Source organism: Saimiri boliviensis, chromosome 1 (assembly GCF_048565385.1).
Source record: "Saimiri boliviensis isolate mSaiBol1 chromosome 1, mSaiBol1.pri, whole genome shotgun sequence".
Classification (NCBI taxonomy): Eukaryota; Metazoa; Chordata; class Mammalia; order Primates; family Cebidae; genus Saimiri; species Saimiri boliviensis.
Genome location: NC_133449.1, coordinates 227,880,971 through 227,901,403, shown reverse-complemented (window position 1 = coordinate 227,901,403; position 20,433 = coordinate 227,880,971). Strand labels below are relative to the sequence as shown.

Genomic DNA, 20,433 nt, shown 5'->3' with positions numbered 1-20,433 from the left:
TTGGTATTCACTTATTTATCAAACAGAAAAACAACTACTTTTCTTATTTTGTATTCATTCTTTTCATTCAACAAAAATTGTCTTCTATATACCAATCCAGTAACATAAACAAGATGTAAATGATAAAAACAAGACAACAAAGATCCATATCACTTTAATAATTTGGTGCTTTTATAGTCTAGCAGGGGAGACAGGTAACACTGCATGTTAAGTACCAGGACAAAAGTATAGAAGGGGCCCTGTATTCCTTCTATTCCTAGTCTAATATTTATAAACAATATCTGATTATGAATATATATGCAGAGCTCCTAGAATCAATAAGAAAAAAACCACAATCCAATAGGAAATGGGCAAATTATATAAATCATTGGTTGACAGAAAAGGAAATACAAATGACTTCTAAATATATAAAAAGATGCTCCATCTCACTTAAAACAGCAGAATTGATACTTTAAATAATATCAGTATACCATTTTCACCTATGGCAGTTTGACAACCAAAAAGTGTGACAAAATACTCTTTGGGGAAGCATGGGAAACTAGAGCTGTCAGACATTGCTTCTGGGCATATAAATTGGTACAAGCTCTAAGGAGAATCGTCAACATCTATCAAAATTTAAAATGCTTATAGTTTTTGATCCAGCTAATTTTTTTTTTCTTTTTGGTCACTTCCATAATATTAAGCCCATCACTAATTTTTTTTTGTCTCTGAGCGCTATCACTGAGAACCCAGTAATTTTTTATTTCAGATACATTTTAGTTCTAAAATTTGTTTTTCTTATACTTTTTATTTTTCTACTGACCTATCTCTCAATTCACTTACAGCATTTTTTTTCTTATCTCATAATTTACAGCATTCACTTACCTCCTTAAGCATAGTCAAATACATCCTTTAAAGATCCTGACTAATAATTACAACATCCGGATCATCCTAGGGTTGCCATTTGTTTTCCTTGAGACTGTTTAACGTTTTTCTAGTTCTTTGTATATCAAGTCATTTTGGGTTTTATTCTGAACATTGTGTATGTTATTCAGTATATGCCTTGAGTTCTATTTGTAAACCAAAAAGTAACTGAGGCAGATCTCAGAGGTTTATTTTGCCAAGGCTGACGGCACACTGGTGACAAAGAAACACAAGTCAAAGTAGAATCTGTGTGACCTGAACTTTTTCCAAAGAGGGTTTTGAAACTTCAATATTTAAAGAGAAAAGGGCAAGCATGAGGGAAAGAAAAAAAAGGAGTGAGTGAACAAGTAGGCAAATGGTTACATCCTTATGAGGCTCTGCTTGGTGTGCAGTGATTACGTATGAAAAGAAGGGGGTAAGGGAAAAGTCAATTATGCATTCTCAGGCATAATTGAAAAGAAAATCTTTTTCAAAAGATGAGAAATCTCAATCTAGATTTTACGCAAGATAAAGTAAATATGTAAAAGTATAGTTATTTGGGAACAAAGGAATGCAGTTTTTGCTGGTGACTCAACTCCCAAGCTTCACTTTCCCTTTGGCATAGTGAGTTTGAGGTCCCAAGATTCTATTTTTCTTTCACATTTTCCTTAAGAAAAAACACTTAAGCAGGCAATTAACTTGGTTAGACTTGTATCATAGGTGTTGTACCGTTTTTTGTGAGTGGTAACTTAAATCTCAGTTCAGTTCTTTAAGACTCTGAGTTTCTGTTGAGCACGAGTGATTCAGAGGTGAGCTTGAGACTTGAGTGGAATTCATACACAGAAATAGAGGATTCCTCCTTGTGACTCTCTTCCCTCCAGAACTCCCCCTTCTGTCATTAGGTATGGCTGTTGCATGGTCTCTGATTCTTCCAGCCGGGAAGATGCGGTGAGCTTTTATTATAGTTTTAACTATTCATGCTGTACCACTTTGACTATGGCCTACCCTCAGAACAACCCCCACCCCCCACACACAAAGGAACTCTCACCCATGTGCTACTTGTCTTCAAATTCTGTCTCCCTTCCACAAACGTCTTTTTCTCTTCAGAATCCTCAGGCAGTTTTTTACATTTTCTCCAGAAATGTATAGTTATCATCAGGATGGCAGATACTTTGTAGAAAGCATACATCATCATACAAACTACTTTTGTTTGAAACATAAAAACATATTGCCCCTGCAAAAAATTACATTAATATAATTTAAAAAATATGTGGCAGTGGTCAGTTTCTTAAACTGGGTAATGTTTACATGAACATGTGTTTTACAATTACTTTATATGTTTTTTTAATGTCCTTTTCAGCACTTTTCTTGTTCTCTTGCCCGGGCTGAATAATTTTTTTTAAATGAGGTACCAGCCCTTCATAAAAGCCTTTGTCAAACCTTCATTCTTTATTTAACTTAGCTTGCTGATAATATTGTTATAAAAAATACATTTACAGTATTTCAGTAAGTAGATGGGAAAACTGAATATACATGTAATCCCTTGAACTATAAAAGTAAATACTTTCTAAAAAAAAAAATCTAACATGGGCAAGGATAACTTAATAAAGTGTTTTAAAGTGGATCAAGTAAACAGTCCTCTCTGCAGTATTTCGAGGCAGCAGAGAACACAGGCTTTGGATTGAGATCTTGATTCAAATTCTGGCTCTACCTCTTATTAGCTGTGTGACCTTGGGTAAGTTACATCAGCTCTGTGAACTTATTCCCTCATTGCAAAATGGAGAAAATAATAGTACCTACCTCACAGGATACTGAGTGGACTAATTAGGTAATGAATGCAAACCATTAAGCATAGAGCCAGGCACCTAAAAAATGTTCAGTAACATTAGCTATTAGTAGCAATAGTTTCCTCCGAATTCCAAAGGACCTATTTTACGCCCCATTTACTCAACTACAAATCTTTATTAGACATACCTCTACAAAAAGAAATCGGAATGTTCCTTTACTTCTAAGAATGAATGACCGACCTACAGATTTAAATGACCGTCTCAAAAAAAAAAGTTTTAGTTAAATGCGCCCTCTAGTGGTACGTTACGTGCAAGTACCTGGCATCTACAAAAGAGAAAATTTCTTCATGAAATGTCACTACCCTGAAGTCAGCTGGTTGAGATCAATACAGTATGGGGAACACTACCATACATCTTTTAGGAAGTTACCTATGTGTAAGAGCTGGAAGGTGCTGTTTTGGTTTGTTGTCTTTTAAAACTTTCTCCACATGACCTAGGATATTTATTCCTACAGCACTGACTTTAAAATCCCTTCTCTTAAAACTGGGCCACTTTCTAGTTTGCTTTAAACAAACATGGCAAAGTATTTATTTTTCTTTACGTGACAAATACAAAGGCCGGGCGCGGTGGCTCACACCTGTAATAGCACTTTGGGAGGCCAAGGCGGGTGGATCACCTGAGAGGAGTTCGAGACCAACCTGGCAACATGGTGAAATCCCATCTCTACTAAAAATGCAAATTAGCAGGGCGTGGTGGTGAGTGCCTATAATTCCAGTTACTTGGGAAGCTGAGGCAGGAGAATCACTTGAACCCGGGAGGCAGAGGTTGCAGTGAGCCAAGTCTGCGCCGTTGCCTGGGCGACAAGGGCGAAACTTGGTCTCGAAAAAAAACAAACAAACAAAAAAAACGAACCGAGCACCAACGATGCAATGAGGATACAATAAACTTATTACACAATTATTATATAATTACAAACGTGCAAAGTGCCGTAAGAAGACTGCCATGAGCACACAGTAGGAGATTGGTCTAGTATGGGGGTAGGAGGCTGGAAGGCTTTCTTGAGAATAAAATATTTAAAGCCTTGTAGGGTAAGCAGAAAGTAACTGAAAGTAGAAAAGGAGTACCACACAAAGATAACAGCAAATGTAAAGGCCTGGAGATGACAAGGTACACGCGGCATTTGAGAAATTAAAGAAATGATCCCATGCACGTAGCTCAAAGGAGAGATTGCGCAAGGTGAGGCTAGTGAAGTAGCCAGCCAGGGACTTAATAAGGAGTCTGAATTTCATCCTAAAAACAATGGGAACCGATGGGAGAGTTCAGAGCAATACAGCAATTATCTGATTTACATTTTCAAAAGTTCCCTTGGCTGCAGCACAGAAAACAGATTTGAGGGAGTTGGGGCAGAATGAATCCCCAGACCAGCTGTAGTAACACAGGTGCGACGTGGGACAAGGGAGGAGGTGGCAACAGAGACAAAAAGAAGTGGACAGATATTCAAAAGGTTAGATGGAGTAAGCGAACTGTTGGGAGTAGTGGTCCTGGTAAATTGCATTTTTTCCACTAGGCACAGCTGGTGGTGGCATCCGTTAGGAAGAGGCTACAGAAAATGAGCCGTTTAGGAATCTAGCGTTTTCCTCTTAAAAAGACTTGTTTGGCTACTAAGTGTTAACATTTTAACTGAATGCTCAACCAGCACTGAAGCGGGGACATGAGGCACTGCCTTTCGCTCAAGACAACCGCAAAATGTCCTTTTCAGACTTTTATCACAGTGACCCACTCGCACCGCGCCTTTACCTTGCCTCCGCCCGGAACGTCCTTAACTCCCTCCTGCCGCCAATTTCACCAGATTTTTGTTTTCTAATCCAGTCGCAAGGAAGATTTCCCGGCATCTCCCACCCTACCGATCCTCCCGTCAAGCTCGCCCACTACGCTGAGTTCAGACAGCACGGTTTCCACTCATCTTTTCGTGTCTGTGTCCCGCACAGCGCCATCCCGTCACTAAGCGCGCCACAAACTCAGCCCAGCCTTCACGCCCGCCAAGTCTCTCCCGTCAGCGACGCAGGAAGTGACGCGCTCTCGGGCACGATGTGCTTCCGGTCTCCAAAGCCGTACGAAGGCTGGCTTCTCTGGCTCACTAACTCGGCTGCTCTGGGGGATTCGTGCGCGGTAGCGCAGGGAGGTGAGGTTCTCGCGGTAGCGCGGTGAGGTGAGGTTCTCGACCATGAAAGCCGCAGGGTCTCATCGTTCGTTCCCACTGACCTGGCGGAACTTGTGTGTGAAGCTGGGAGGACACAGGGCCTGGCCGCTGGGTCCCTGAGCTGACTGGAGCGTGGGATGCGCCGCCTGTCTAGGGGCGCTGGTCTCAGCTGCTGGGCTCGGGCGGGCGGGGACTGCGCGTCCAGCCGCCCTGGGATCCGCACGCGGGTGGGCCGCCCGCCCCTTCCACTTCACCCTCTTGGTAGCTTTCAGCCTCCCGCCTCCCGTGCACTCAGGGGAAGGAGGATGCACTTCCTTTTGAACGGCTTCGGTCCCCACTGTGACAGTCGCCGGAACTTCAGCGCAGAGTGTGCTCGGAAAGTGGGGTGGAGCGTCTCACACCAATTAGTTGGGTCCACCCTTCAGCTTCTGTGGAAGAGATCTTTCTGTTGCCAGGAGCTGAGACTTGAAGGGGGATTGCGCAGGGATGCTGGTCGTGAAAAGTGGCTTAGGCCGGGCGCGGTAGCTCATGCCTGTAATCCCAGAGAGGCCGAGGCGGGCGGATCTCCTGAGCTTGGGAGTTCGAGGCCACCCTGGGCAACATGGTGAAATCCCGTCTCTACTAAAATACAAAACATTATCTGGGCGTGGTGGCACGTGCGAGGCCGAGGCGGGAGAATCGCTTGAGCCCCGGAGGCAGAGGTTGCAGTGAGCTGAAATCGCCCACTGCACTCCAGTTTAGGCTGCACAGTGAGACTCCATCTCAACAATGACAACAACAACAAAAAAGGTGGTGGCTTAATACAGCCATGCTTCCCTTAGCAACTGGGATAGTTCTGAGAAAAGGTTGGGCCGTTTCGTGGTTGTGCAAACATCATAGTGTACTTAACACAAACCTACACACCTGGGCTGTATGGGCTAGCCTGTTGCTTCTAGACTACAAACCTGTACAGCATGACTCTACTGAATACTGTAGGCAGTACTGTAAAAGGATGTGTGTATCTAAACATAGAAAATATACTGTAAAAATATGATATAAAGGAGAGCGTGGTACACCTGAATAGGGCACTTACCACGCTTGGAGCTTGCAGGGCTGTTGGTAGCTCTGGGTAAGTCAGTGAGTGGTGTGTGAGTGTGAAGGCCCAGGATACTAGTGTATGCTACTGTAGACTTTATAAATGCTGTATGTTTAGCCTAAACTAATTTATTTAAAAATGTTTAATCTTACTGTGCCAAACTTTTAAACTTCACTCTTGTAATAACAACTTAAAACGCAAATATGTTGTATGGCTATACAAAATATTTTCATTATTCCCTTACATTATTATATAGCTTTTTCCTGTTAAAATTATTTTTGTTGTTAAAAACTAAGGCACACACATTATGCCTACACCAGGTCAGGATCATCAGTATCATTCTTCTTCCTCTATATCTTGCCCCACTGGAAGGTTTTCAGGGGCAGTAACATGAATGGAGCTGTCATGTTTTATGATAACTGCCTTTTTCTGGAATACTTATAAATATCAAGTATTACGTACGGTACATCATTGTAAGCACTATGCTTGTATATGACTGGCAGTCCAGTGGGTTTGTTTACACCAGCATCACCACAGACATGAGTAACGTGCTATACTATGAGTTATGAGGGCTACAAAATCACCAGGCAATAGGAATTTTTTAGTTCCATTATAATCATCTGGGACCACTATCATATGTGCAGTCACTGTTGACCTAAATGTTATGTAGTGTGTGACTGTATTTGATGAATCTTTGATTATGGCTGAATGTTCTCATTCACTGCAGTCAAAAAATATCCTCCAAATTACTAGGTAGTACGTAAAGTAACCAAAACTTTGTTCAGTTTTATGTTGGAGCTAAATAATTAATGCTAGAATAAATTACTTCTTTATGTATGTGCTCTAAAATGAAAAGTATTTCTGAATATTATAGCATAGGTATTAAGGGTATAAAAACAAGATACAGATTTTGGTGTGAAAGGTATCTTATGATTTGGATCATAATTTAAATAGAATTGAAGATGATGTGAAATCACTGGGCTGAAACTAGCTTATACCTTGATTAGTAAGAAAGGAAGCCCAGTATCATCCTGTGATGGTAAACACTTTTATATGTTTTACTTATAATTCTGCCAGGAAATTTCAGCAAACTTCGTATTAAAGGACATAATTTCTGTATACTTAGTAATCTGCTATGCAAATTGTTGCATTGAAGTGGCAGACTAAGCAAGAAGACTGACAGAAAATAGCTGTGGGACTTGGAGATAGGAAAACAGGCAGGAAAACTGCAGAATTTGGAAGGAATAATTGCATTCACTGTATTAGTGTCTGGTTTATATTTTATGAAATAATTTGGTTTAAGATAATTTTTCAATTTTAAGCACACTTTTCTTTTTTAACTGGTGGGGCAGCTTTTCTGGTAAGTGGTAGATTTATATTAGAAGCATATCTATGCAGTGTATTATAGCATTAAATATGTATATAGACATCTAACTGAAGTAAAAAGGGTTTTAATAATTAAAAGTTTAACATATGGCCATATAGCATGTCTCTTTAGTTGTGTTGTTTTTGTTGTTGATGACTAACCACCCATCTTTGTCTTAAAAATTGATAAGGTACCTCTGCTGAAATTATGACCAGGTGGGCACGAATTAATACCACATATAACAAAAGACCCTTGCCTGCAACATCATGGGAGGACATGAAGAAGGGATCCTTTGAGGGAACAAGCCAAAACCTACCAAAGCGTAAACAACTTGAAGCCGATAGGCTATCCCTTAAAAATGATACACCCCAAGCAAAACATAAAAAGAACAAAAAGAAAAAAGAGTACTTAAATGAAGATGTGAATGGATTCATGGAATACCTAAGACAGAATTCACAGATGGTTCACAATGGGCAAATTATAGCAACAGACAGTAAGGAAGTAAGAGAAGAAATTGCAGTTGCTTTAAAGAAAGACAGTCGACGGGAAGGAAGAAGATTAAAAAGACAAGCGGCAAAGAAAAATGCAATGGTGAGAGCATCACTTCTACCTTGTTATTTATTTAGCTGGAAACTCTTCTTATACTCACACATGTATATATATATCATAGCAGGGTCTGCTTACTGTTATGTCCCAGATTTATAAAGCATCGTTTTAAGGACTAGTACTATTTTAGCATATATATGCTAGGCACATGATGTACTGGTTAATTATCACAACACCACAATAAAGGTGGTGGCATTATATTATGAATGGCACACACTGTAGTGCAGACAGATTAAATAACTCCTGAAAGCCACTTAACTAGTAGCAGAGGTGAAATGCAAACCCAGCCTGTCTGACTTCAAAACCTATGTTGTAAACCAGACCTGGTAGCCTATGTCTGTAATCCCAGCACTTTGGGAGGCTGACGCGGGAGGATCATTCGAGCTCAGGAGTTAAAGACCAGCCTGGGCAACATAGGGAGACTGCATCTCTACCAAAAGAAAAAAATAAATCAGCCAGGTGTGGTGGTACACACCAGTGATCCCACCTACTTTGGAGGCTGAGGCAGGAGGATTGGGTCTGGAAGGTCAATGCTGCAGTGAACCATGGTCAACCGCTGCATTTCAGTCTGGGTAACAAAATGAGAGTTTGTTCTTCAAAAAAATCAAAGCCTCTCCTTGCCTTCCAATAGCCCCTTTTTCAAATTACCATTGAGAAAATATCAAAATTATGAAGAAGGTGAAGTACAATACAGCAGGTTAAATGTGTGGGGGGTCCCTCTTACTTGGAAAGGATATTCTTGGTCTTTATGAAATACTGAGGCTCCTGAAAGAGATACATAGGAGTCACACTAGTTAGGGCAAAGTAATAGCAGAATTAAAAGTCCTTGAGACTTCCTCATCATTGCTCCCTCTCTCCCCCATATTATATTCAAAGGAATGCTGGAGGCAGTAGATTTCTTCTGTAATGCCTAGCCCTAGATTTTAAAGTATGTCAGGCACAGGGGATGAAATACTTGGTATAATTATTTCCTTTCTCTAAATGAACTTCCCAAGTCTCCTAGCATGACACTTCGTATGAATGAGGACTTGTTGCCACTTATTATTTTTTATTGGTATTACTATATGTTGAGCACTATTTGCACCAACGCAGGCTTGAAATGTTAACAGCCTCTATAAATGTGTCTTGGCTGTTTGCAACATTATTCTATGCATTGTTATATTTAAAGATAATTATTTACAAATAATACTAATGAAACATTCCTTATGGATAAATTTGGATAGAAAGGATAACATTTCTGTTGATACCAGTATAGAGTTTTGTCTGTTTTTAAATATTTTAAGTCATTTTAATTTAATTTAGTTGACATATGGTGAATTGCATACCGTTTGAAAACCTTTACTGTTAATGACCTCTTAAGAAAAGCATTATGTTTGTAATTAAGTGGGGAAGAACGTTGTTTTTTAAAAAGGGGAGTGCTATATGAATAGTATATGGCTTGTTGTGACCTATTGTTAATTTACTTTCTTGCTATTTTTTAGTACCTTATACTAAGCATCAGTCCTTAAATGCTAATAAATTGATTATCCTATAGAAATTTACAGTCACAATCCCATCTACATTAAACTTAAGGACCATTCAAAAATTTTGTATTAGGTGATGATTAGGTTTTAAAGGAGAAGGCAGTGAACTAAGGCAGTGGTCTCAGCTTAGTAGAGACGACCTTGACTTCACCAAGAAGTCAAGACTTCCCGTGGTGGTAATGCAGGTTTTAGCAGTAGCTTTTCTTGCATTTGTATAATAAATGCAGCTTCTTTTTTTGGACCAGCTCATTCTAAATGTACAAGTTACTGAACAATTTAAAGGGACTCATTCTTTTTAATATTTTATTAAGCAGGAAAAAAAGAAAGGACAGATTTGCAAAATAAATGTTTTATTTTACCTATTGAATTTGCGTTTTTAAAAAACCTGTGTTTATTTTGAAAAACATAGTTAAATGACTATTATCCAAGAAATATATCTTTTTCTAGTTTAAATAAGTTTAAATAGCTGCCATATTTATTTATGATTGATGTTCTCATTTACTGCAGTAAAAAAATTCTTCAAATTTCTGAAAATAACCATTGCTCAGTTTATGTTGGAGCCAATTAATTCATCTCAGAATAAATTACTCATTTAAAATGTATTGTGTATATATTCTAAAAATGAATATAAAGAATGTGTATGGCTAGTTGCAGTGGCTCACGCCTGTAATCCCAGCACTTTGGAAGGCCGAGGTGAGAGGATCACGAGGTCAGGAGATCAGGACCATCCTGGCCTACATGGTGAAACCCTGTCTCTACTAAAAATACAAAAATTATCTGGGCATGGTGCTGCGCACTTGTAATCCCAGCTACTTGGGAGGCTAAGGCAGTTGAATCTCTTGAACCCGGGAGGCGGAGGTTTCAGTGAGCCGATATTGCACCACTGCACTCCAAGCCTAGCAGGAGAGCAAGACTCCGTCTCAAAAGAAAAAAAAAAAAAAAAAAAGAATGTGTATTTAGGGTACAAAAACAAGGATATACTTTTTTGCTATGAAATATATCATATGGTTTGAATCATAATTTGAATGGAAATTTGACCCAAATTCATTCAATTATGTGAACTTTAAAAGAAATATTTTTAAGAGTTTTATGAGTACATAATAATTATACACAAATACAAATTTTGATAATTTTTATAGCCACTGTCCATCTCCTATAGAAAACTTCATTTTTCCGCCGTACACATTCCAGTTAATCAAATGAATAGTCCATATTTGCTCAATTCATTTAAGCAATTGCCTTCCACAAAGCCACATATAACATTGCTCCTGAGATTGATAGATTTATTGGTTGAGCTTTTCAAAAGCAATAAAACCCTCTGATGGAAAGGACATCTCTTAATGTCCAGGAATGTATGAAACACTTTTTCCTATAAATAAAATATTGAGATTTCAGAAAAAGAGCTAAATAAGGTGAGAAATGTTTTAAATATGTTTTTGATAATAAGAATTAATAAAGTCACTGGTATAGCTTTGCAGTGTGGCAACCCACATTTTGTTTTTCCAGGTGTGTTTCCATTGTAGAAAACCTGGTCATGGAATTGCAGATTGCCCTGCCGCCCTTGAAAATCAAGATATGGGCACTGGAATATGTTACAGGTGTGGGTCCACAGAGCACGAAATAACCAAGTGTAAGGCTAAAGTAGACCCGGCTCTTGGTATGTTTTTCAGTTTTTTGTTTGGTTGGTGGGGAAAGCCAATAAATAAATAGCACCCTGGGTATTTTTTTTGTTAATAAAATTTGCTACAAGTGTGCCACTTAGTATATGGAAATCATATGAGATTAAATTTTATGTAAAAATATTTTTTAATTCAGAGTATTTTAAAATAATGTGAATTTTATGACTTGCCATATGTATTGTCAACTTAACAGGAACTGTTGATTTTTACAGGTGAATTTCCTTTTGCAAAATGTTTTGTTTGTGGAGAAATGGGGCACCTGTCTAGAGCTTGTCCTGATAATCCCAAAGGACTCTATGCTGATGGTAAGTACCATTACCCTTGTATAGCAGAAATTGTGGTCATGGTGCAGTTGTGATTTAATTTACACTCAATCAGTTCTTGAATAAATTCTTGAATAAATTGCAGAACCCTGAGATTTCATTATTTGTATCAAGTGCTGTTATATGTACTGGGCTTTTTGTGCAGTTTGACTTCATATGTTAATAAAACAAATTAGACAAAACTAAGGTGTATATTTCCAACTGTGCTTGCTTCATCATTTGTGAGACTATGTTATACATTTCTACTTTTAGATATAATAGAAGCAGAGGGATTATATCTCAAGCTAATATAAGATTTTTTAAATCATGATATATATTTAACCTCAGCCTGCATACCGTTTTGGTGGAAGCGCAGGTACACATGACTTAATACTGCAGTAATGTTTGCTTCTGAATTTTTTTCTTAGTTATTTTTCTGGCGTGGGATCGTGTGGCTTTTTTCTCTTTAACTCAGGTAATTAAGGTTCACACAGTAAAGTCTATATGTCTAAAGCTTTAAGGAGGAGGTTGTTATCTGTTAATGTGATGGCTAGTGCCATGAGGCTCTAGACGTTTCTTGTGTCATGTCCTGAGTTTCCCCCGGAGAAGTCCAGTGAAAAAGCTTAACTTTTGGAGTCGGTCAGACTTGGGTTATAGCCCCAGCACCACCACTCACTAGGTGGGGGGGCTTTGGCAAACTTACTAAACTCTTATCTCAGTTTCCTCACTTGTAGAATGGACATGATAAAACTGTATTTTATTAAGATGCAGAGTTTTTGAATTTTAATCTCTCTGAAATCAGAATATATCTTACCATTGGTGATCCCACATTTGACAGATGTTTTTCTGAGAGATATGTGCAATAATGATACATCTTATAATCAGTGGTGTCTTAGAGTTGATGAATTAAAGAGTTATTATAACGATTAAAATATACTATTCAACTGCTGCTTTTTCACTATGGCATGTAAAGAGACCAGGGCCTGGAAAATGCTCAGGTGTGTTTCAGTTTTGAGCTTATGAAACTGGGTAGATAACATGACTAATTAGCAAAAATGACTTTCAATGGTCAACCAAAGTGACTAGATGTTTTAAAAAAAAAAAAAAATTAATGCAGCAAGGAGAGTAGATCACATAGATGTGAAAATTTGGCCAGATTTGCCTGTGTGTGCTTTGATTTTATAACTTATAATCTTTTGTTTCCAATAAGGGGCTTTCTGTAACTTCTCTTAATTTAGAACACTTCGGTAGCAATAGAAACTTTGGATACATTTTTGTATGATACATGTGATGTATATAGAATTAGTACTTTAAGAGGTAAAGTATTATGTTGGGGGGAAAGTAGGGTGGGTTTCCAAATTTGCATTTTTTATATTAAAAATAAAGTCAAGATTTGAGGAAAAGAAAATTCAGCCAGATTTGTACCTGATTAGCTCAGTTTTCTAAGTCACTTAACATTTCAAGCACGAGTATGATAGTGCTTGACCATTAAGCAGTAGTGTTTGATCATTAAGTGAAAGATTTATTTTAGAAACTACATGTGTCATAATTCACAATCCTGAAATGTTGTATAAAGTAGGCAGATGGGCATATTATAGGGATGGTGTGCCTGGCTAATGAAAGGCAGTGAAACAAAAATTAACTTTCTTTCATAAATGCTTACCCCCATCTGATCTGTACAGTTGAACAGAGGTTTCTAATCTGTTTTGGGGCCTCTGAGTGTTTGAGAATCTGACATACTATTCAGGAAAGTGCATCTGCTTACAACTTTTGTTTACAGGTCCAAGGATTCACAGACTCTTGACTGTCTAAGCATTGTTAAGATCCAGGCTTCTGTGCAATGGCTTTTGAACAGATGCTTTCCATTGTATCTCATTTCTCTTTCCTACTTCTCTCAAGGCCAGGTGCAAGAAGCAGTGGGTGGGTACAATTTAATGCTCTGAGGGTCAAAGGAATGAATGAATTATTAATAGGAATGGTGGCACCTCCCTATGTTCCTGGTCCAGCTACCTTTACAACTGGCAAGGATGTGAGGATCCAGTAAGTTGGGAAAGTGCTTTGAGACGTTAAAAATTCCATGTAAGTATGAGATGGTATTCAGTATTCAGTGGCTTTGCTCTTTCAATAGGTGGTGGTTGCAAACTTTGTGGCTCTGTGGAACATTTAAAGAAAGATTGCCCGGAAAGTCAGAATTCAGGTGAGATCTCTGGGCCTCTACTTAGAAGGGGTGAGATTAGTATTCTGTGTTTTATTCTGCACTTGTTATTAAAAATCATTGGGGTACTAATGATTTTAAGACAACCTGTTTGCCTGTTGTAGCAATGACTTAATCACTTCTCTGTTAGCAATAGACACACATAGTATTAAGTAACTAAGTAGTTGGGGAAAAAAGTGACCAATAAGCCTTAGAGGACCCTGACTTTATAAGACATCTTATTCACAAGCATTTATATTTGCTAACAAATGAATTTAATATAATAGAGCCAATTCTGTTACAGAAAAGTATGAATTCAAGAGAAAATAAAAAATATGAAATAATTTTCAATAGTCTTGGTATTGAGTGTCCTCATGTATGCTTTGCTTTGTATATACCTAAAAGATTCAGAGTTGATTGCAGAAACTACCAAAATATTAAAAATGTGTTGAATCTGGCTAGTTGTGTTCTTCCTGATGAAATACCAGCCTTATGCATCATAAGCTTCAGAGATGTTCACTATATCTATGGCAGACTTTTGAGGAAGTGAAGATGTTTATTACATTAGTTTGCCTGGACTAGAATGATGAACTATGTGTAAGAAAGCAAGAAGACAGTAGGATAGCCCAGCAGTGCTTGTTATGGAAAGAACACATTTCTTCTTATTTTACGTAGTCACAACACTACGCAAATAAGTCTGCTCATTCTTACTTCCTATCCCTAACATTTAAATTTGAAAACCAAGAGCTCTTGTTTACAAGCTTGTCTAGAAGATGGTCTTTAGTACATTGTAGGCAGTGATATTGAAATGATGAAGTGGAATTTGAATTCTCCCTCCTGGGAGGATTGCCACTTCCCAAATGACAAGACTGACAAGCAGATGTGGTATAATTTCACAGGTGGAATCTTGTGCATTTAAAACTGATGCTTCATAAGCCTTGCTGTTTACAGACTCTTGGAATTCATTGACTTTGTAATGATGAACTCTGGGAAAGAATGAAAGAGCTTTCTCATCAATTCATGCATTGCAAAGTAGTTGCTGCATTTCCCTAATTGGGATGAGAAATTGCCTATGGTACTCTGAAATCAAGGGTTATAATCAATTACAGAATTTCTCACTTTCCTTTAGTGATGGAGTCTTCTCTCCTTGTGATTATTCATGTCAAAACGAATTCCTTTCCAAAACCAGTGATAATCTGAGTGGATGCATTTGATTACTGTTTTTCTCATATTCTCACTTTTCTACCCCTTTACAGATCGAATGGTCACAGTAGGTCGCTGGGCAAAGGGAATGAGTGCAGATTATGAAGAAATTTTGGATGCACCTAAACTGCAAAAACCCAAAACAAAAATACCTAAAGTTGTTCATTTTTGATAACAACTAGCACTATCATTAGTTACCACCTCATTTTTACTTTCTAAACAGGCCCATTTCACAAGTTAGAGTCAGGCTCCCTTGTAGCCAGGACTGTACTGTACATAGCAGTATGATCTAACTGTGATCAAAAACAATCTTGATTATTCTGTTCATCAAATAGTACTTCTACCACTGTTCAGAGAAAACTAAAGAAGAGAATAAGATGGTTAAATGGATTCTCTAAAAGAACACATTTTAAGGGAGAGAACTCAGGCATAACTAAGTGGATGTATACCTAATTGTAACAATCATCTTTTATCAAAGCAAAATTATGGATAAATGTGAAACACCCCTAAACAAAGGATAAAAATGCACTTTTGGTGATATTGTTTTCTTGGCTCAGAGTATCAATTTATTATTATAATAGAAATGTACAAGTTGCTAGAAAGTCTGTGTTTTTAAAATATGGAATAAAAAATGCATTCTCTATTGCTTGGTTTCTGAATACCTGATTCTTGATTGAAATAGCCATTGTTTGTTAATATCCACCTAACAGTCCCTTTGGAAACAAGATTTTTTATGACTCTTGGTTAAGAATAAACAATTTTTGTTTCCGTTTTGACATAAAGGATTTTATGTAATCTTTTGAAATAAAGGATTACAAGTTACTAAAGTTAAAATTGAATACCTCAATTTAACAGCAGCTCTTTCTGTCCTTGGTTAGAGAGAGAAATTCTAGCCAAAATTCAGTTTTCGTTATTTAACCAGAATGATGGCACATAACAGACTGTATAATAAACTTAATAGCATTTTGTTCACATGTTTTAGATGAGGCAGAGATGGAAGTATCACCATAATAGAGTTAGAAGACTAATCAGAGACCCATTAGCGTCTTTGTTTGATTTGATGAATTCATGCATACTTAATACATACATTTCACAAGGCATAACACTACCATTGTACTGTATAATGGAATGACTCTAGTGGTTTTGTGTTTCATTTGAAATTTTACCTGATTGAATCCATTTGTGACTAAAGGAAACAGCTGTGATTAGTTCCTGATGCCTCAAAAGCAAAATATTTACCAAATAAGAAAAGAAACACTTTTCTCTGTTTTCATATCTGTACAACTCAACAGTTCTAGTCTTAATAGGGAGCTGTTCTTTTATTTCAGTGTGAGAGGAAAACATGATGACAAAATACTGCTCAGCATCCCAGAGTTTAAGGAAATGAGTGCCATTTAAAAAGAATTGCACAAGCCATGCAGCTGGAAAAGGACAGTAATGCTGCCTTAGTCATCTAGTCTGAACATACCCAGATTTATTTCACCTGTCCCATCAAGAGCAGAAGGCTTTGTAGCGTCTACAGCAGGCATCCCCAAACTACGGCCTACGGGCCGCATGCGGCCCCCTGAGGCCATTTATCCGGCCCCCCGCCGCACTTCAGGAAGGGGCACCTCTTTCACTGGTGGTCATTGAGAGGAGCATAGTATGTGACGGCCCTCCAACGGTCTGAGGGACAGTGAACTGGCCCCCTGTGTAAAAAGTCTGGGGACGCCTGGTCTACAGCCTGTCAGCTCAAAGTTACGTCTAATGCTTTTTGTAGTCTTGAGTGCAAGGATATTGGTATCTCTTTTGTCTTAATTGGAATACTTTGTTTATATTTTAATGATCTATAAACATTAGGCAGTGAAAGTTATTAGAAATAAATTGCAGGTACTGAATGTAACATTAAACAAGTGTAGAGACACTGAAAGGAAAGCACCAGAGATCCTGAGTGTTTCCTAAAAGGAGCTATAGACATTGGTTATTTTCTTAGCTTAAAATGCCTAAAAAGGAAGGCAACAATTTATCATTCATCTTATATACTTGCAAAGCACTACTATGTTACCGTTACTCTTACGCACTTGAAATTGTGGCAGTCAGTAAAACACGGCCACATGCATTATAATGGGGCTGAATAGTGGATGGGAGACTTAGGAAAAATACCAGAAAGAAATGTTTTATTACATGACTAAAATATTTTTTGAATCCCCTAAGATTTTAAAAGAATTTTTTAGATCTGTCACCCGGGCTGGAGTGCAGTGATGCATAGCTCACTGAAGCCTCAAACACCTGGGCTCCAGCAATCCTCCCACCTCAGCCTCCTGAGTTGCTGGGAGTACAATAGGCATGAGCCACTACACCCAGCTGAATCCCCTAAGACTTAGTCCTTAGTGCTCCTTCAGTCGTTCGTAAATTTCATCTCCTCTTACAAACTTAAATTTCATCTCCTCTTACAGACTTATCTTTCACTTTTCTATGAATGGCTCCTAAATCTCCAGCAGCCCTAAAATCCCAGGTATCAGTCCTGTCTTGCATCTGCCTGCTGGATGTTCCTACCGGGATGCTCCACTGATACCTCAAATTCAAGATGGCTTTAAACAGTCTCACTTTCCCCTGGGGGGGAAAAATGCTGAATTTACTTTTTTGTCTCTTTGTTTTCACTACAATTACATTCCAAGCCACCAGACCTGAATCTCAAGTTGCTCTTTGCTTGACATTCCCCCAGTCCCCATAGCCAGCCCCCTTATTTCCTTCAGGCATCTGCTATGACCATCCTTAGAGCAAAGAGCTGCTCCTTCCTTCCTCATCCAAATACCTAACACTATAGCTTTATTTGCTTATCGGCTTTAGTATATTCACAGAGCTATGTAACCATAACCACAATCAATATTAGAGCATCTTCATCACCTTCATAAGAAACCCATACCCATTAGCAGTCATTCATCCTTCCTATCCCCAATCCCCACAAACACCCCACCCACCCTACTCTAAGCAACCATGAATCTACTTTCTTTCTCTAAAGATTTGCCTACTCTCCTCATTGGGAAGTTTTGAGCTAGGAAGTGACATGCTGTGACAAACCTTTTTAAAAAATATCATTCCGGTTGCTATGTGAAGGATAAATTGCAGGAGTACAAGAGCAAACACAGAGAAATTAGGAAGCTCTTGCAGTGAGAAATTATAGTGTCAGACTAGCGCGGTGAATGTGAAGATAGAAACGGACATAAATTTTGTTTCTGGCAGGAGGGTGAACCTCCAATGTGTCTTACCACTAAAAATATACCCCCAAAACGTGGAGTAAATTTATTTTTCAATCTCCTTAAAAGTATAACTGAGTTTACAAGAGAGCACAGAACGTACAGAGGCTAAATATTAAGTGAATGCAGGAGCTTCAGAAGATAAGCCAGTGCTGAAGCCGAACCCTGAAAACTTTGAGCTGCATAGGAACAGAAAATACAGTCAAGGTCCTAGTTACTATGGCGGTATAGTTGAACACCTTTGCATAAGGCAGAGACCAAAGAGCTATACCCTCACTGTAAGAGTGAGAAATAAGCCTATTCTAAAGAAGACAGGAAGAGAACTTGTTGCCTGTCTCCACTTTGGCATTGGGTGGCAGGGAAAAAAATTGTCCACTATCACCCGAGTTTTCAGTCTTAATTCATACTGCTTGTGTGGTCAAATTCTGAGTTAGAAGTGCTCGTCAGTGACTGGCAGAATCATCACAATCCATTCTGGCAGCCCTCAACTAAAATCCAGGTCTCAAAGAATTCACACAAAATTCAAGGGACCAGACTTCATGATAAAATCACAAACACACACAAGACAATATGATACCATGAATAAGAGCCAGCAGCAGCAACGAGTAGTAAAAATCAACCCTGCAAATATTTCAGGTTTGGGAATTATTAAATAAAATGTAAACAAGCATGCTTTGTGTTTTGTTTTGTTTGGGCCACTATAACCAACTAATGTAAACTAAACCAGATGGCTTATAAACAACAGAAATTGTTATTTCTTACAGTTCTGCAGACTAGAAAGTCCAAGATCAAGGTGCCAACAGATTCAGTGTCTGTGAAGGCCTGCTCTTTGGTTCAATAGATAGTGCCTTCTTGGCCTGACAAGGTGGCTCACATCTGTAATCCTAGCACTTTGGGAGGGCCAGGTGGGTGGATCACTTGGACCCAGCAGTTCAAGACTGGCCTGGGCAACACGGCAAAACTCTACAAAAGGTACAAATATGGCTGCGTGTGATGGCTCGCTCCTGTAGTCCCAGCTACTTGGGAAGCTGGAGGGGAAAGGATTGCTTGAGCCTGGGCGGTCAAGCTGCAGTGAGCTGAGATTGCACCACTGTACTCCAGCCTGGGTGACAGAGACAGAGCAGGACCCTGCTGGAAGAGGAGGGGAGGGGACAGCAGGGAGGGGAAAGGAGGAAGGAAAGAAAGAAAGACAAACCAGATAGCGCCTTCTTGCTGTGTCCTCACACGGTAGAAGGTACAAACTAACTCCGGGCCTCTTTTGTAAAGGGCACCAATCTCATTGATGAGGGCTCAACCATCATGCCCAAATCACCTCTCAAATGCTCTATTTTAATACTATCACCTTGGGGGTTAGGATTTCAACATATGAATTGGGGGCGGATGTAACATTCAGACCATAGCCATTCATATATTTAAATAAATTTTTAAAATGGAAAATTGGGGAAAGGAACAGGAGATTGTTCAAACAAACATACAAAAAACAAAAAACTACCAAACAGAATTGAAAAGTAACCAATAGAAACTTCTAGAATTGAAATTGACATTTTAATTTTAGGTCAAAAAATAATAAAGTGGGCTGGGTGCAGAGGCTCACGCCTATAATCCTAGCACTTTGGGGGCTGAGGCAGGTGGATCGTATGAGCTCAGGAGTTCAAGACCAGCCTGGGCAACATGGCGAAACCCCATCTCTACTAAGGTACAAAAAATCAGCCAGGCATGGTGGTGCACACCTGTAGTCCCAACTACCTGGAAGGCTGAGGCACAAGAATTGCTTGAACCTGGGAGGCAAAAGTTGCAGTGAGCCAAGATTGTGCCACTGCGCTCCAGCCTGGGCAACAAAGCAAGACTCTGTCAAAAAAAAAAAAAAAAAAAAAAAAGATAAGGTGAACAGAACACTGAATTGGAAGATAAATCTAAAGAAATTCAAATATACCACAGAGAGATGTTGAGTTCTACATATGGCAAAAGAGGTTAAGAGACTTTGAGGACAGAATAAGAAGGCCTCACATGGGAAAGAGGCAATACTTTTTTAAATGGCCAAGAATTTCTCAGAATCATTGAAGCTTTTGTTTTTCCTTTCAGGAAGCTCAATATATCCAGAGAAGGTTAAATAAGATAACAACATACACAATTAGGCATTATAGTATATTACAGAACCATAAAATGAGATTATTTTAAAGCATTTGGAGAGAAAATACATTACCTACAAAGAAGAACAATATGCTCTGTCACAATAACAATGAAAGCCAGGAAACAGTGTATAATATCTTTAATATGCTTAGAAAAAATAATTTTCAACTTAGAATTATATGCTCACTGAACTATATTTAAAGATGAAAGACAATGCCAGGTGGTGCTACGTGCCTATAGATAGTCCCAG

At 38.6% G+C, this 20,433-nt stretch overlaps 1 protein-coding gene across 2 annotated transcripts; it reads left to right on the top strand.

Moving 5' to 3' along the window:
- The first annotated feature begins 4,746 nt into the window (after window positions 1–4,746).
- On the top strand, window positions 4,747–15,463 carry ZCCHC9 (zinc finger CCHC-type containing 9). Of its 2 annotated transcripts, none has more exons than XM_010340782.3 (6): window positions 4,747–4,851; window positions 7,501–7,901; window positions 10,946–11,096; window positions 11,331–11,423; window positions 13,549–13,617; window positions 14,871–15,463. In XM_010340782.3, the coding sequence occupies exons 1-6, from the start codon at window positions 4,758–4,760 to the stop codon at window positions 14,987–14,989; spliced, it is 927 nt and encodes a 308-aa protein (XP_010339084.2). In that variant the 5' UTR covers window positions 4,747–4,757; the 3' UTR covers window positions 14,990–15,463. The 2 variants fall into 2 exon arrangements, with proteins under 2 accessions (XP_010339084.2, XP_010339091.2); XM_010340789.3 differs by having other exon boundaries at window positions 4,783–4,878.
- The last annotated feature ends 4,970 nt before the right edge of the window (window positions 15,464–20,433 follow it).

Coding starts and splice junctions, on each gene's coding strand:
- ZCCHC9 (XM_010340782.3), top strand. CDS start 4,758: ATGTGCTTCCGGTCTCCAAAGCCGTACGAAGGCTGGCTTCTCTGGCTC. Junction 4,852..7,500: donor GTGCGCGGTAGCGCAGGGAG/GTGAGGTTCTCG, acceptor AAAATTGATAAG/GTACCTCTGCTGAAATTATG. Junction 7,902..10,945: donor CGGCAAAGAAAAATGCAATG/GTGAGAGCATCA, acceptor TTGTTTTTCCAG/GTGTGTTTCCATTGTAGAAA.